Source organism: Tasmannia lanceolata, unplaced genomic scaffold (genome assembly GCF_043159265.1).
Source record: "Tasmannia lanceolata isolate RefF3 unplaced genomic scaffold, GAP_Taslan_0.1 ptg000020l, whole genome shotgun sequence".
NCBI lineage: Eukaryota > Viridiplantae > Streptophyta > Magnoliopsida > Canellales > Winteraceae > Tasmannia > Tasmannia lanceolata.
Window position 1 is genome coordinate 11,892,703 of NW_027518697.1, and position 15,808 is coordinate 11,908,510.

The window sequence follows — 15,808 nt, forward strand, 5'->3', positions numbered from 1 at the left end:
ATCTTCAGTGCAGCCAACAAGTGATCCTCTACATCCAGCATTAAAATAATAGCTAAATTTTGCCAAAGGGAATACATCTTCAGTGCATCCAACAAGTGATCCTCTCTACATCCAGCATTAAAATAACAGCTAAATTATATGTTTAATTTTGATTCCAATAATCAGTTTTGGACTCACAATCTGTTCTCAAAACCCAAAACAAACAGGGCCTAAGTTTTACTTTCTCTGGTTTCTCTTCCACGTATGTCCATGGCATCTATCCCAAGATCAAGCACTTCAAAATCCAATTGAGAATTCCAGAAAGGCGTTTTAGTGTTTGTCTGTCAGTCGACCCTAACCAAAATTGGAAGGAAATTGTTTAGTCTTTGTTAAAGTATAAAAGATAAATACTGCCTTTCTCTAAAAGCTTAAGCTTTTAGAGAAGTTAACATGGTATCAGAGCCAAAGGTCTCAAGTTCAAACCTCCCGGATAGCAAAAATCCACATGCAATGGTCGGCCCAAAGTGGGACCACATGTGCCACGTGTTTGCCAAGTGGGCCACACGTGCGGGGGAGTGTTAAAGTATAAAAGATAAATACTGCCTTTCTCTAAAAGCTTAAGCTTTTAGAGAAGTTGGTAAGTTAACAGTCTTATTTTTATTTTATTTTTGAATTTTAATTTTATTTCTGATTTTCATTTTTTTTTACTTTTTTTTTAATGGTATTTTACTTTTTTATTTTTTTTTGTGATATTTTACTTATTTATTTATTTTTTTAATATTTTCAATATAAACCCAAAAATAAAAAAAAGTTAAAATATCACAAGATACTCCCCCGTCCCTAAGAAATTTCCAAGTCAAATATTTATGACTTTGTTCGTGACTGCCCTCCTGGAACAAGAATTATTTAAAACCTGAACAAATATTTGGGCTGAGGATTTATTTTCCCAGCATGTCTGGTAAGAATCCAGCCAAAAGGAGGAAGATTCAGCATGAAACTAGGAAGCATTAGTAGCTCTTTTTTCACATTTTAGGAGTTTTTTTGCTAGATCTCAGGATGATTAGGGGATATTAGCACCTGTTTTTCAGAACATTGTCTTGGAAAATCACTACGATGGGCAGTAATTAAAAAGCTAAAATGAAGATCCGAGAAAATTTACATTATAATTGAAAAGCTATTTATAACCAAGATATCAATTACACAACAAAAATAAAATGAAGATTCAATGAAATTACAGGAAAAAAAAAATTAAAATGTCAAAAGAGAAATGACAGACGATATTGTTTTATGAGGATACCAGCTGAAACTTATGATCTAACCTCAAGATCCAATATATATACTAGTTTTCACTGTGTGGTTCTTTGTTTCTATTCTGGTTTACAACTCCTGATGTCCAGTAAATGGGCCACACAGATTTAGACCCATCCCTCCTGCCACCGCTCAACAGATTCCACGAAGCTACATTAACAGAGTAGCGTGAGAAAATTCTCCTACCATTAAAATTCTACTTCACAATTTCACTGCACATGTAGTGAACAGAATGATGAACAACACATATGGTTTGTCGTTAAAAAAAACAATACAACAGTGAAGTAACCAAAATCTGAATGGAAGATGAAAAACATTTTGATAGGTGCATGTGAGTGTGATGCTGGAAATATATAGAGGAAAATCATAAAAAACCAATCATTTACTGGAAAGTGAAAAGGGATAGGATGCTGGAAATATGTGGGTCATGTCATTTCAAGAGAAGAGACGACTCTGAAAATTGCAGGGTAACAAATGAATGTGAGGGAGCAGCACAATCAGCACAGGAGAGCTCACTATGCCAAAACCATCATCGATGGTGTTTGTACTGTTGAAGGAGAAGCTGCTGAGGTTACATGGAAATACAAGAGCAGAGAGAATGCTAAATAAAAATTAAATAGCTCCCAAAGAATGGGTAGAATAGTTAAAAGAATTAGGGTCCATCTGGGTCTGCACCCAATTGCATCTTGAGTGCAATTTATACGTAAATTTGCAATCTAGAGAAGAAGAAATAGATTGCAAGTTTACACACAATTACACCAAAAGTGCAATTGTGTGTATTTGCTCTAGGCTATTGTCCATTCAAATGTACACACAATTACACCAAAAGTGCAATTGTGTTGTACATTTGAATGGACCATAACCTAGAGCAAATAATAACAAAGGATATCCCAGGAGAAACCACTAAGGGTAACTTTGAATCGAATCCCGAATACCGTTCTGAAACTGATCAATAATCTCAAGGATATCTCTCAACACAATTAAACCCTTCCACTTTTACTTTTTGAATGGTAGAAGCCTTCCAGTTAAAACCATCCAGAGGAGTCCACCCTCCAAAATCTGATAAGTATTTCTTCCGTATCACAGTTTTCCATAGCAAATAGGTTTCCTCATCAAACCTTCACATCCATTTGTTATGTTATGCATTATTAACAAACCCGAGTTTTCCATGCCAATCCCACCTTGCCTTTTGGGAAGACACACACCTCTTTGCAGGTGAACTTCTCCAGTCCTCAGAATCATTAAAAAGGTTGGCCCAGTGCATGAGGCCCCCGCCATTGCGGGGTCTGGGGAGGGCTAGATGTATGCAGCCTTACCCCTATTTGCAGAGAGGCTGATTCCGTGACTCGAACTTGTGACCACCAGGTCACAATGGAGCAACCTTACCATTGCGCCAAGGCTCACCCTCCCCAGAATTATTGTACGAAAAAAAATCGTTGAGTATAAGGGAAGATTCTCTAACACTGGTTTAACCTAAGTAATCCAGCCTCCTAGAGATAATAAGTTATTCCAAGGAGACAACCTCCTCTGCACCCTCTCAATCACCAGATCCCAAAGGTTCTTGGAAGGTCGCCCAAAGCATCAGAAGCCCCATATAAGAAATAGGAATGATCCCTTGTCTGCAACCCAAAGCACTTGCTAATCTAGCCTCTTCCTCCTCGCTCAAAAGGATACCCACCAAAATGAACTTGGAGAAATTAACTCTTTGACCTGAAACTGTAGTATAACATCTAAGCATTGCATTCAGATTTTAAAATTTCCAACAATCACATTCCCAAAGCAAAAGTGTCATCTGCGCATTGAAGATGAGAAATTTTTGTGCCCTCATTGCTCTGATACCATTTTGTACACTCATATCTAAGTCTGAAACCCACAATCAGGTGCTCTGGCATCTAGCTTTCTCTAACAATCTGCTCAAGGCTTTCACCACTAAAGTGAAGAGGAAAAGAGAGAGCGGATCCCCTTGACAAATTCCTCTCGAGGACTTAAAGAAGCCACGAAGCGAACCATTAATCAACACACCTAGCACCAAGTAGAAGAAACACAATTACTCATCCATCCTCTCCAACGGGTACCCAAGACCATTTTCCTCATAAGGTGATCAACGCACCTCCATTCCACCATATCATAGGCTTTCTCCATGTCTATCTTGCAAACTACACCCCTTTCCCCGTTTAGTGATCGTAATCAATGCATTCATAGCAATCAAAGCACTGTCTAAAAGAAGTATTTTTGTTCTTTGAAATCAAGACTCCAAAAACCGTCTTCTCTCTATCAGCCAGAACCTTAGCCAACATCTTATAAAAGCCTTCCACAAGACTTATGGGTCAGAAGCCAATTTGTCGGTGCCATCCTTAGAAATAAGAAAGATAAATGTAGCCCAGAGCACCTGCCTAACTGGGAGCCCTAGGATAAACATAGCTCTAGTGCTCCCGTCTAATTGGGAGCACTCGTAGAAACATTCAAAGACAGGCATAAGATCCACCTTTACAACCACCAAGCATCTCTGAAAGAAAGGCAAGCCGAAGCCGTCTGGGCCTAGAGCTCTGTCTCTCCTTTACGAGAGGAAACAGCCACTCCAACTTCTTCCTCGATCGACCTCTTACAATCATTCTAACCAATCTTATGTAACAAATCTTCTTTTTGTAAGTCGTCAATAATTTCTCCTCTCCATCACATAGCCTCAGTTTGGCTTTGAAAAATCCATGCTTTTGATCCAATCACACATCTGCCAAGCCACATATTCGTGCCTAGCATTCATAATTGGTTTTATAAACCAAGCCAACAACTCAAAAAGAAATGAAATCAGGCCCGAAGAATCAACCTTTCAGGTCAAAGTGGATGGGACAATGATCCAAGAACGTCTTTGGGAGGGCAACTTGCAACAGATCAGGAAACCACAAGCAGCATTGCTGACAAACAAAAACCTATCAAACCTGCTCCAAGACCCAACATGTTACGGCCCACAAATTGCGGTAACACATTCATACGGGCAGTAGTCTTACTTCCCAGAGCCCTCTCATCCAAAAACCAACTGATCTTAAAATCCCCGCCAAATCCAATAAACCATGGGATCAACTATCTTACTGTGATATTGTCCAACTCGACCCAAGGGCCCTCTCATCCAAAAATTGAGTGGCATTGAAATCTCCGCCAATACACCAAGGAATCGACCTGTGATATTGTCTAACTCAACCCACGGGCCCTCTCATCCAAAAATTGAGTGACATTAAAATCTCCGCCAATACACCAAGGAATCGACCATCTTTAATTTGACAGTCCAACTCAACCCACACTATGTCACAAATGCCGTTCTCGGGAATTTCTCGGCAAGGGAAAATATCGGGATATATTAATTTTTATTAATTTTTAGGGTTTATATCGGAAAATAAACGGTAAAATTAAAATTATTAAAAATATATAAAAATATTAAATTTAAGAAAAAAATATAAAATAAAAATATCGTAAAGATATCAGGATAATATCGCGATATTATCGGGATATTTTATGATAAAAACGAAAATATCGCTATATTTTTAAAATCTCGGGATTAGTTCAGGATTTTGTCGTTTTATCAAAATCTCGTGATAAAAATGCTATATTTTGAAAATATCGGAGATATTTGATATTTGTGGCATAGGACCCACATACCACTATGGACCCCAAGCATATTCTGCCCATACACCGTCAAAAAAGCACAATCAGAATTGTCGGTAATCCTCCCCAATCGAACCGAAATCAAGAACCTCCCCACAATTTCCTCTTTTAAGTCCAGCATCGCCCTATCCCAAGCCATTAGAATAACTACAGAGGCACCCACAACCTCCAGTATGCAAAACGAAAGCTACTTCTACGTTCCCAGCTCTCTAAGAACATATCTAGAGAAGGACAAAACTTAGTTTCTTGCAAGCAAAAATAGTAGGTTTATATTCAATCCTTCACATGGGCCATTTTCTCAGGGGCTCCCAATCCCCTAACATTCCAGATAAGAATCTTCAACAAGAAACTACTAAGGTTAACTTTCCCTTCACTGAGCTCGTGCCAGTCACTCTAGAATGACCGCCCGAAAGATTTCTTCAACTTGACCCCATCATAGTTAACGCCGGTTTGTAGTCTTGCCATCTCCCTAACGAACCTGCTATTCCCACGTCCATGGTTCCGATCCAGAGTATTGCAATTCATATTATCTCTTAACTCTGCAGTCAAGAAAGCTCTTGCTTCGGCTTCGAACCTTGAAAATTTGAAGGTAGAGGCACTAGCTCGTAGTAAGATATGGTTCTCAAGGATTGAACCTCTGGCTCAATGGTCACAGCTTCGTTCTCCAACCTGGAGGTTGGAGGTTCGATCCCAGCTTACCAACCAAAACGAATATGGTTCTCAAAAAACACATTAATCCCTTCCAAATCTTCCTACACCACCGACCCCACATTCACCGTGGACAGCTCTAATGAACTAGATTCACCCCCAATTCATCCTCAACATCACTTGCTCTAACTAGACCAAACTAGTTCTAGGCCCAGGCACAGAGTCAACTCTCAACCAATTGATGGTATGCTCAATTCAATTCCTCCTACCTCCCCTTGTGCGATCTTTGACTCAAAATGTACCCCACAAAGCAATAAAGAAGAAACAATAGCCAAATAGGAATCGGGTAAAGCTGGTGCACCTTGTTCAGATGAAAACAAGAGGCCTTTCGAGGACGATCCCAAAACAAGAACATTATTCACCTACTGTTTAGGCAAAGGTACGTCGACCACAATCTCCGTGTCCATGTGTGGCAACCGGTACGAATAGCAGGTGAAACGAGCAGAAGCTTTGTCCAAGTGCTGCTCGAATAAAGAAAGAAATGGCTGCTAAAGTTATGTCCTCAAGTATAGAAATTCTGAGCTAGGGTGAACTAAATACGTGCAACTGAGCCCAAATTCACAAGCTATTCTTCACAATCAGCAAATAGTCGTAAAGTGGATAGTGAAACAATTCAAGTCCTTCAATAGGGGAGAGCTAGACAGTGATGAGAAGCTAGGGACTGAGTCAATTCTCAGATCATAGAGCATTCTCGTCTAGTAGCAACTTGATTCCAAATGATAATTCCCAACATCAACCGAAAAATGACACGTTTATAACGATAGCACTTCAAAAGCATATTGAAACACCGGCTGTTTATGTTTATCAAATAGTTCCCAAACTTTTATTGCATGTTCAACAATAGTGTGGAGATCATAGTTAAAAAGGGCGGCCTAGTGCACGAGGCTCCCGCCATTGCGGGGTCTGGGGAGGGCTAGATGTACTCAGCCTTACCTTTGCTTTGCAGAGAGGCTGTTTCCGTGACTCGAACCCGTGACTACTAGGTCACAATGGAGCAACCAAGGTTTTAAATTTCGATTTCGGTGTCGGTTTCGGGCTGAAATTTCGGTGGAATTTTTATTTTATTTTTTGAATGGTAAATTTCGGTGGAAATTATAACATTTCAGTGTATATTTTTAAAATTTCAGTGAAAATTTTGTAAAAAGGTCCAAAAATGAAATTTCAACCGAAATTTCGGAATTTCGATGAAATTTCAGTAAAACTTCGGCGAAATCTTATACATAAACGACTTCATGTGAATTTCGTTTCGGTTTGTGAGCCGAAATGAAACGTTGCAGCCGAAATTTAAAACCATGGGAGCAACCTTACCGTTGCGCCAAGGCTCACAAAAAAAAGAGGTAAGGAGATCATAGTTATGTAAACTTGAACGGAAGAGCTAAGAAGATTGCAAGGAAACTATGAGGAATTGCTACAATTTTTCAAAATTTAAAGGTCCGAATGTAGTCAACACTAGTGTCCATATCGAGCGCGAGAGAGAGAGAGAGAGAGAGAGAGAGAGAGAGAGAGAGAGAGAGAGAGAGAGAGAGAGAGAGAGAGTGTGTGTGTGTGTGTGTGTGTTTATCAATCCATGCTCATTTTGACACTAACATCCAGATACCTTGCTCTTTCACATGCATTTGACCAAACATCCACCATGCAATAGCAATTCAAATGTTAATTGAATATAATAGTAGAATGCTATTTAAATGTTGTCAAACATCCACCATGCAATAGCATTTCACATGCATTTTCATATAAATCTTTTTCATTGAAAATTTTTTCTTTGAATATTTTTCATTGAAAATTTTTTATTGAAAATTTTTTCTTTGAACTTTTTTGCAGTCGAAAAACAGATCTAAGGAAATTAATGGATACGAGGAGAGCGTGCATCAGTTAGAATAATAATTGAAAATTGTCTCCCAAATCCCAACAACAAAAACTCAATAAACCCAAAATGACATTTGACCTCGTGTTCTTCTTACAACACTAATAAAAAACATAGAAAATAAAAACCAAATCAAATTATTACTCACAAAACTGCTAATATCACTTCCCTACCAACTAACTAAAACTAGAATCACTATACCTTTAAGAGAGTAAATTCAACCATGTATTAAACCAAAGAAAAAGAAAAGTTCAGTTCTTGATGCCACCAATCATCATACTAAGATGGTCTCATGACGATCCTCATTCTCACTTATTAAGATCATTCATAGACTTAGACTAGATTCCATCTCAATTTGGGCAGAGAGGCAAGAGGAGATTTGTAAAGTAACACTAGTACATGTTGCATGTGAAAGATCTTCTTAACAACGTCTAGATCAGTCATATGCATACCATCAAAACATATTGAAAACCCACATGACAAGGGATCTTAAGTTCTTTTCCCTAAAGAGAATAAGCTCTGCCAAGGTATTTCCAACTTTTAGTGGTGTATCAGTTTCGTCCTTCCACGGGATTGGGAGGTAATCAAGACAAGCAGCTTTAGACAGAAGGGTCCTAAGCCCAGATGGACCCCTCCTTCTAGGAGGTTAAAGATGAACTTTGATGGCTCGAATTTGGGCAACCCAGGCAGGAGTTGGAGTGCTTCTCAGGAATAAGGAAAGAGAAGTGTTATGGGCTTTCTCTAGTCTGCTTGGTGAGATGGGAGCTATTGATGCAGCAGTTAGGGCTCTCCTATGGTATCCAGGCAGCATCGAAGGACCATCTTCAGCAGCTGATCATTGAGGGGGAATTCCTTGAATGTCGTCAGATGAGTGAGAGGGGATCCGATAACCGTGGCGATTCGTAGGGGCGGTTAAGAAGATTAGGAGTACGTTGGTGGATACATGCTGGGGGATAAGATGTGTGTGGCGATCAGCTAATGTAGACACAGATAGACTCACTCATGAGGGAGTTAGTAGAGCCAAATTCCAAATATATGACTTTCTACCTCCCTGAGACGGCGTCTCAAGGGAGTTTATGTTAGGAGCTTTGGGGATTGTGACCTTACTTAGGTGGAGCGGATAGGTTGGGGATCATTAGGGGTGCAACTTGGGTCGGGCAAGCCCCAAACCCGTCCAGTTAAACCTTATTTTTGTTCAAGTTGGGTTGAGATTTGCAAAGTTCGGGTCAGGTTAGGGTTGGAAAGGTTAATCTGAAGTGAAATCGGGTTGGGTTAGGGTTGAGTCATCCGCAACCCGACAACCCGAGCCATGAGTCCGGCTGTCATCCTGTTTTTTTTGTTAATGTCATCTTTCCTCTATAATGAGTAAGGGGTTATGTTTGGGAAAGGCTTATGGTCAACGCGTCCAGCTGTCCCCCTATTTATGAGGGTTTAGAAAATCGAAAAACACAAAAGGCAATATCAAAAACAGCTAGTACTTTGTCACCCTAAGTAGGGTTTTGAAAATCGAAAAACACAAACGAAATAGCCAAAACCACTAGTATTTTGTCCCCTAATTATTAGGGTTTTGATAAACAAAAAACACAGAAGGCAATACCCAAAACTGCTAGTAGCCCCCCCCCCCCCCCCCAAAAAAAAAAAAAACGGGGGCTTTACCTCTCGAAACGTATGACTTCTCAACCATTCGGAGAGAGAGAGAGAGAGAACAGTCAGGTATGTATTTTCTGTATTTTCTCCCTTAGATTTTTTCATTTTTTCAGTTTTTTCGTCGGTTTTTCTTCTACTATTCATATAGGATTACTCTCTTTTTTCTGAGAATGGAGGGGCGTCACCAGTTTAAAAAATAAGAGTGTTGCCGGTGCAAGCCCCTCGTTTTTTTGTTTTTTAATTCTAAATTTCGCTCGATTTCTTCTTCATATTCCTTTTCTCCTCGAGTCAGGTTGTGTTCAGGTTGGGTTAGGGTTAGGTTCGGGTTGTGGCTCAGGAAGAGTTGGGTTAGGGTTGATGTTATGCTCCTTCGCCAACCCGATCAAACCTGGCCCAAGTTGCAGCCCTAGGGGACATAGTTTCAAAACTCCACCGCATCATCATGAACTCCGTCGAGTCGATTCCCTTTCACGCTGATCACGTTCTTATCCATGTTCGCAGTTGCCCTACAAAGTCAATCAAAACCCCTTTGACTATCCCAATTTATGACCGCGCCAACCGAGTACTCAGTTGCGACAACTATGTACTAGACTGTGTCGTTCCAAGTTGACTAGGATTTTCATTGGCTGTGTTCTGACCGCATCTGCGTTTTGGAACATTGTTGGGGACACTTGTGTTTGTAGTCTTTGTTTTTCAGTTTCATGTGCTTGTAATCCACTTCATGACCACCTCCGTCATTGAGCTTTCATTAATATAATCATCATTCAAAGAAAAAGGTACATCCACCTTTTAAGAAGACATTATACCCAAAAATTCCCAAGATCCAAGAAAAAATAAGCCAAGTGTCAAGTTCCAAATATGCTTTCCTCGTGTAACTAAAATGTTAAACCTTGGGTGTTAAATCATTCTCGAATAGAATTTTTTTTAATGGTAGCAACGATTTTATTGATAAAAGGGAAAGGGAAAGGATACAAGCGGAACAAAAACATAACAGGAAGAGAAAAATACAAAGGAGGCCCAAATTATGGGGGCAAAAAATTCAAACCATTGTAAAGCTTGCCTAACCTATAACTCACTAACCAATTGGCCAAATTAAGATTATAAATATACATTTTGAAATATCCTAAAAGGTGCTACAACTTCCAAGTTCATAATTTGTCCAGATTCTTCCAACTAATAGTAAAAGATGGGCTTGAAAATCGGGCAGCAACATTATAGCAGGAATGCACCTGCATCATTCTCCCCCGGTTGTACGTCAACATCCCTAAAGTTGATCGGGTCACTGTCATGATATGGGATAATATCGGAAACATTGAAAGTAGCTCATCTCTAGCCAAACCATCTGCCACACTATTAGCCAATCTTTTGACATGATTGAAGGTAATTGAAGATCCCTCAATTATATCAAAGATCTCATCAAAATACCGAGCAAACCTCCATGGGGGGACAGAGGAACCTCTAAGCCACATGATAGTATTTAAAGAGTCGCCCTCCACAATTACTCTATCAAGAATATCACTATCCAGCCGAAGCACTCCTTGATGAACAGCTCTGTCTTCAGCTTCGATAGCGCCAAGCCTCAACCACGCCTATAGGCCCTGAGAATGCCCATAAAACATTCCCCCTTTGATCTCTTAGGACCCCCCATATGCCTCCCAGGACCAGGACTCCCCATACTTGATCCGTCGAAATTAAATTGACACAAACCGTTCCCAGGAGCTTGCCATGTTTGCACAACTGAGGCCCTATGTTCCTCATTTGAACAAATAACCCTCCATCCATCCTAAAGATCATATGCAGAGACAAAGAGAAATAAAAGAAGACTTCTAGCCCAAGCTATACACAGCGCTATAATGCGAATAAAAAGAAAATAGGACGATTTAGCAACACCTTCAAAGACTAGCATTTCTTTCCTTCCATATAACCCATAAGTTAGCAAGGAGATAAATAGACTAGAGAGCCTACCCTTTTTTCTTACAAGGGACAACGACCAACTTTCAAGTAAATTTGGGAGTTTAGAGGGAAAAACCCAAGCGATCCCAAACGTTGACAGAATCCCGTTCCACACTCCTCGAATAGAATACTATTGTACTTAAAAAAATTCGGTACATGAGACATGACTTCGAATCCTCATAAATGCATGTCGGTTCACTCATACACACAGGGAAATCTTCATTTGTGCATCCCAATCAAGAGGAACCCTTCTCTTTCCAGCACCATGCATGTCTATTGTGATTTTCAAATAGGCTGATACTCCAAGTTGTGTGTGTGTTCCTTTTTATGTACAGTTTGGCTAGAGCATGTCAAACCACCAATTCACCAAAGCTTCCCTTCATTTTTTCCACCATTACCTCATTGCAGCCTTCATTACACATGGGACTACCCACCAAGTGAACAAGTGCTTCTTGTTCATGATCCAACATTCTTTTCGAACATCTAAATTTATTATATATAACAAGGAATACAACCAGCAACAATAAAAGCTAGCAAAAAAGACAAAAGAAAGGCTAAGCAAAAACCGGCCATTAGGCCACATACAAATCAAGAAATTTGTACCACGGAACAAAAGTATATTCAACCCAAAATTTAACTAACTTATTAATTCTATGATGTCCTTGATGGATCCAGAAAATAGTATAGTCCAAGCACTTCGATAATCGATTCTTAATGTTCCAAGTATTCATTTACAAATAGATTCTCATCAAGAACTTATGAAAATATATTTGAGAAGGAGGGCTATTGACGCTCACATGGCCAAATTGCCAAAGCATTAAGATGCATGTGGCCAGGCATATGAGAACTCAATCATAGTATTGAAGCTTATTTCAAAAGCCGAAGTCAATAAACCGTACCAACTGGTGAGTATCCATATACATGCAATGTCAACATCATCCAATTCATACAATCCATAAAACTGCACATTTATTCATCGAATACATGCATGTCAGCCATGTCAAGTGATGGCAAAAGGACCATGCCTCAGTTTCAAACACAGAAGGGACTAGTGTGAAAATTTGGCATCTCCTGGTGGGTTTGCTTTGTTAAAGGCTACACAGTACATATGCATGAAGTTGTGAAGTGCCTAGCAATCTTAAGGCTTTATGAGAACCTATCTCTTAGCAAGATTTGACATTTGGACTTCTAAGGAAATTTTCTTTTCCTTGTCTTTGAGATAGAAGCACATGCCCTAACATATATCGAACACAATAGGTCTCTAAGAAGCAATAGGGACTAGGTTCATGTGAATTATTACTTGATGAGAGAGAGAGAGAAGTGGGGAGGGGGGGCAGGGGGCTATAGGAAGCCTTTCACACAATAAAGCATGAAATGTAGATTATACAAAAGATATTTCAAATGGCTGATGGCTAACCACAAGACAAAAGAAGGCCCTCAAGAAGGACAGCCAATTGTCTACCCTTTTTGAAGAAAGATGACGAATTTAAAAGAAAAAGAAAAGATTACATGTGCACATCAAGGGGTCAAGGGCTGCCCAGAATACAATTGCAATTGTCTACCATTTGATTAACCTGCAACCATATAGTCAGTAGTCATAAACATCTGGCTTGGCAATAAATTTAATCTCACAAACTCATTTTGTAGAAACTCCATGATCTGCAATTTCGACTAAATCATGGTTCCACGCTACACATTTGATATTCGGTAATGTCATAGGTGGATCTTCTTTTTTTTAATGGTATCACAGGTGGATAATAAAGAACTCATTCCTAATCTAAGATGTCTAGCATAGTAAGACTTCACAATTTCATTAAGCTTTGAAATCAAAGCAATAGACTGCTAATAGAATGTACAAAAATAGATAAATAAAAGATGTACATGACCAGTTTATACAAAAAACTGGCAACCTCAGATTGGTTCTTTCACTTGGTTTGCATCATTTGTATAATTGCTTTGCGTGTGGACTGTAAAGCATGAAACTATTAATGGGAGCTCAAACTTTGAAATGACTAGTTTTATCACGAGAAATTGAATTTTCTTTACCAACTCAACTCAACAAAGCCTTCGTCCCAAACTAGTTGGGGTCGGCTAAATGAATCCTTTAGAAAAATTTCATGAAGAAGGTGAAAGGAATCTACCCGGCTCTAATCATGGCTCTAGTTGGGTTCTTCTACGTGGATCATTTTCTTCCATTCTATCCTATCCAAGGTCATGTTCTCTGTTATGTTAGATAGGATAGAATGGAAGAAAATGATCCACGTAGAAGAAGAACCCAACTAGAGCCATGATTAGTGCCGGGTAGATTCCTTTCACCTTCTTCATGAAATTGTTCTAAAGGATTCATTTAGCCGACCCCAACTAGTTTGGGACAAAGGCTTTGAGTTGAGTTGGTGAAGAAAATTCAATTTCTCGTGATAAAAATTGAATTTTCTTTATCACGTAAAAATATTTGCTGCCTAAGCAGAAACCAATACCAACAACAACCATAACCTCACATTTGATTCCCAAAGCAAATAAAACTGTTTGATAATTACCATAAACCCCCAACATGATGAAAGGTAATCGAAACTGAAAGAAACAAAAAGCAATACTACCTTGGATTCTCAATCTAAATCTTCTTGCCTGGTCTCCGGCCCCGAATCTTGATTCCCTCGATTTCCCGAATTCATTCCCCCCTCATTATTGCTGTTGTTCCTCCCATCACCACTGTTACTGGCCTCCGCCCGCGACCCAAACCAAGAAGGAAATGGCAGCGAAATTCTAAACCTTCTTTCCACCAAACTCCCCGACGGAGAATCCCCCTGACCTGCCCCTCCATTACCAGAATCCGATGCCGGCGCCGGCGCCGTCTCATTTGCTGGGGCAGGCCTTGCTGGACCCTGCTGCTTGTAATCGGGGTCATCAGTCAGGAGCTCGTACCGGCATACCTATTGAAGTATAAATGAATAAATAACACCAAAAAGGCCACACACGCAAAGGGGAGTATTGAGGTATAAATAAATAAATAACACCATCTCTAATAGCTTAAGCGTTTGGAGCTATTGGTTATTTCGCATGGAATCAGAGCTACTCATCCAGGGTTCAAAACCCAACAGCTCCTTATTACTAAAAATCCATGTGTATGACCAACCCAAAAAGACCGCACACGAGGGGGAGTAATTGAAGTATAAATGAATAAATAACACCATCTCTAATAGCTTAAGCTTTTAAAGTAATGGATTATTAAGCTATTAGAGTAATGGATTATTTCACAATACCGGGCAAGAATTATGCAGAGCGAGCCAGGGCAAAATGCAATCGGAATGGTAAATGTGTTTGCAAGGCATCTGTTTGCCCTCCGATCCGAGCTCGAACGTGTCCTTACAAACCGCGCACTGTGCCAAATCAGACTCAAGCAATTCCTCCGAAATCCGAATGTCCGGCAGAGATTCAACTGCGGATTTTGACGCCGGTGGCGTGCCGTACCGGTTCGGATCGTTCTCGGCCAGTTGCTGGATCAATTGCTCGAGCCCAGGTCCGATAAAGTAGTCTCCGAGACTGCCAAATCCTGGATCGGACCGATTGTTCTCGATTACGAATTGGATATTGGCACCTCCAGCCATTAGGGTTTGGAGGTAGTTTTGGAGGAAGATAAAAGGGTTGTATCCATCAGTGTCGAGATTTGATGCCGATGATCGGCCGAAGTTTCCGAGGAAATCGGAGGGGTTTTGGAGATCGATGCCGCCGCCGCCGCCGGAGGAGGAGAAAATGAGGGGGAAACCACCGGAAAAGGAGTCGGAGAATGGATTAGGGTTAGGGTTAGGGTTAGGGTTTTCGGATTCTTCGAGAAAGCCACCGAGACAGATGGGGCAGGAGAGGTCGGAAGTGGGAGAAAGGGTTATGGAGACTGTACGTTCACACTGATAGCAGAAATAGGGTTTAGGACCGACGGTGACGCTGACTGGGGTTCCGGCGGAAGACATTTTTTTCCGGCGAGAAATGAGGGATTGAGAAAAAGGTGGATGGATCTATTCTGTACAGAAGAAACAGAGAGAGAGAGAGAGAGAGAGCTTTGGTTGTTGGTAAATGGAAAAAATTAAAAAAGAAGAGTCAATCCCTTTGTGAGAGTCAATGGCTAAGATTAAGAGACATGGTTTTGAGTGAGATTAATCTCAGCCTTTGGAAAATTTGGGTCCCACTTAGGTAGAATAAATTAGTTTATATTCTGTGATATTTTATATACTAGAGGTTTTGACATCGATAGAAGAAGGATTAGAGATAAGGGATATCTAGATTAGCTTGGCTAGGCGTTAAAGAGGAAGTGGTTAAGTGGCTTTTATATAAGAGGGCTGCTAAGGAGACAGAGGATGGAACCGAACAAATCCCTCCATGCCACATGGCATGTGAGGGGGTAGTTTTGCCATTTAATGAAAAATGCTAGAAATTCAGGAACCAAGATCACTAACGTGTGACTCGTTTCCACTCTGGGTCCCCCTCTCCGTCTCCATATTCTTTAATATTCTTTGACTCTTCATCCCTTTCAATGTAATTTTGTGATTTGCCTTTTCATCCTTAAACTCCGCTCTCTTTTTTAAAATAAGGGATTTGCTAGCGTCCATCGCAGAAGGCATTTCGCGGAGTGTCTGTTGCATGAGAGCGAAGACACTCGGATGAATTCAATGAGACAAAATCTGAGCCTATGTGGATGAT

General features: G+C 40.2%; 1 protein-coding gene across 3 annotated transcripts; it reads right to left on the reverse strand.

The window, feature by feature from the left end:
- Positions 1-8: 8 nt before the first annotated feature.
- LOC143854497 (E3 ubiquitin-protein ligase RING1-like) lies at positions 9-15,385 on the reverse strand. Of its 3 annotated transcripts, none has more exons than XM_077364498.1 (3): positions 14,377-15,385; positions 13,714-14,046; positions 9-333 (listed from the first exon to the last, which is right to left on the reverse strand). In XM_077364498.1, the coding sequence occupies exons 1-2, from the start codon at positions 15,079-15,081 to the stop codon at positions 13,723-13,725; spliced, it is 1,029 nt and encodes a 342-aa protein (XP_077220613.1). In that variant the 5' UTR covers positions 15,082-15,385; the 3' UTR covers positions 9-333; positions 13,714-13,722. The 3 variants fall into 3 exon arrangements, with proteins under 3 accessions (XP_077220613.1, XP_077220611.1, XP_077220612.1); XM_077364496.1 differs by lacking the exon at positions 9-333 and adding an exon at positions 1,122-1,437 and having other exon boundaries at positions 14,377-15,364; XM_077364497.1 differs by lacking the exon at positions 9-333 and adding an exon at positions 12,575-12,690.
- Between the last annotated feature and the right edge of the window lie 423 nt (positions 15,386-15,808).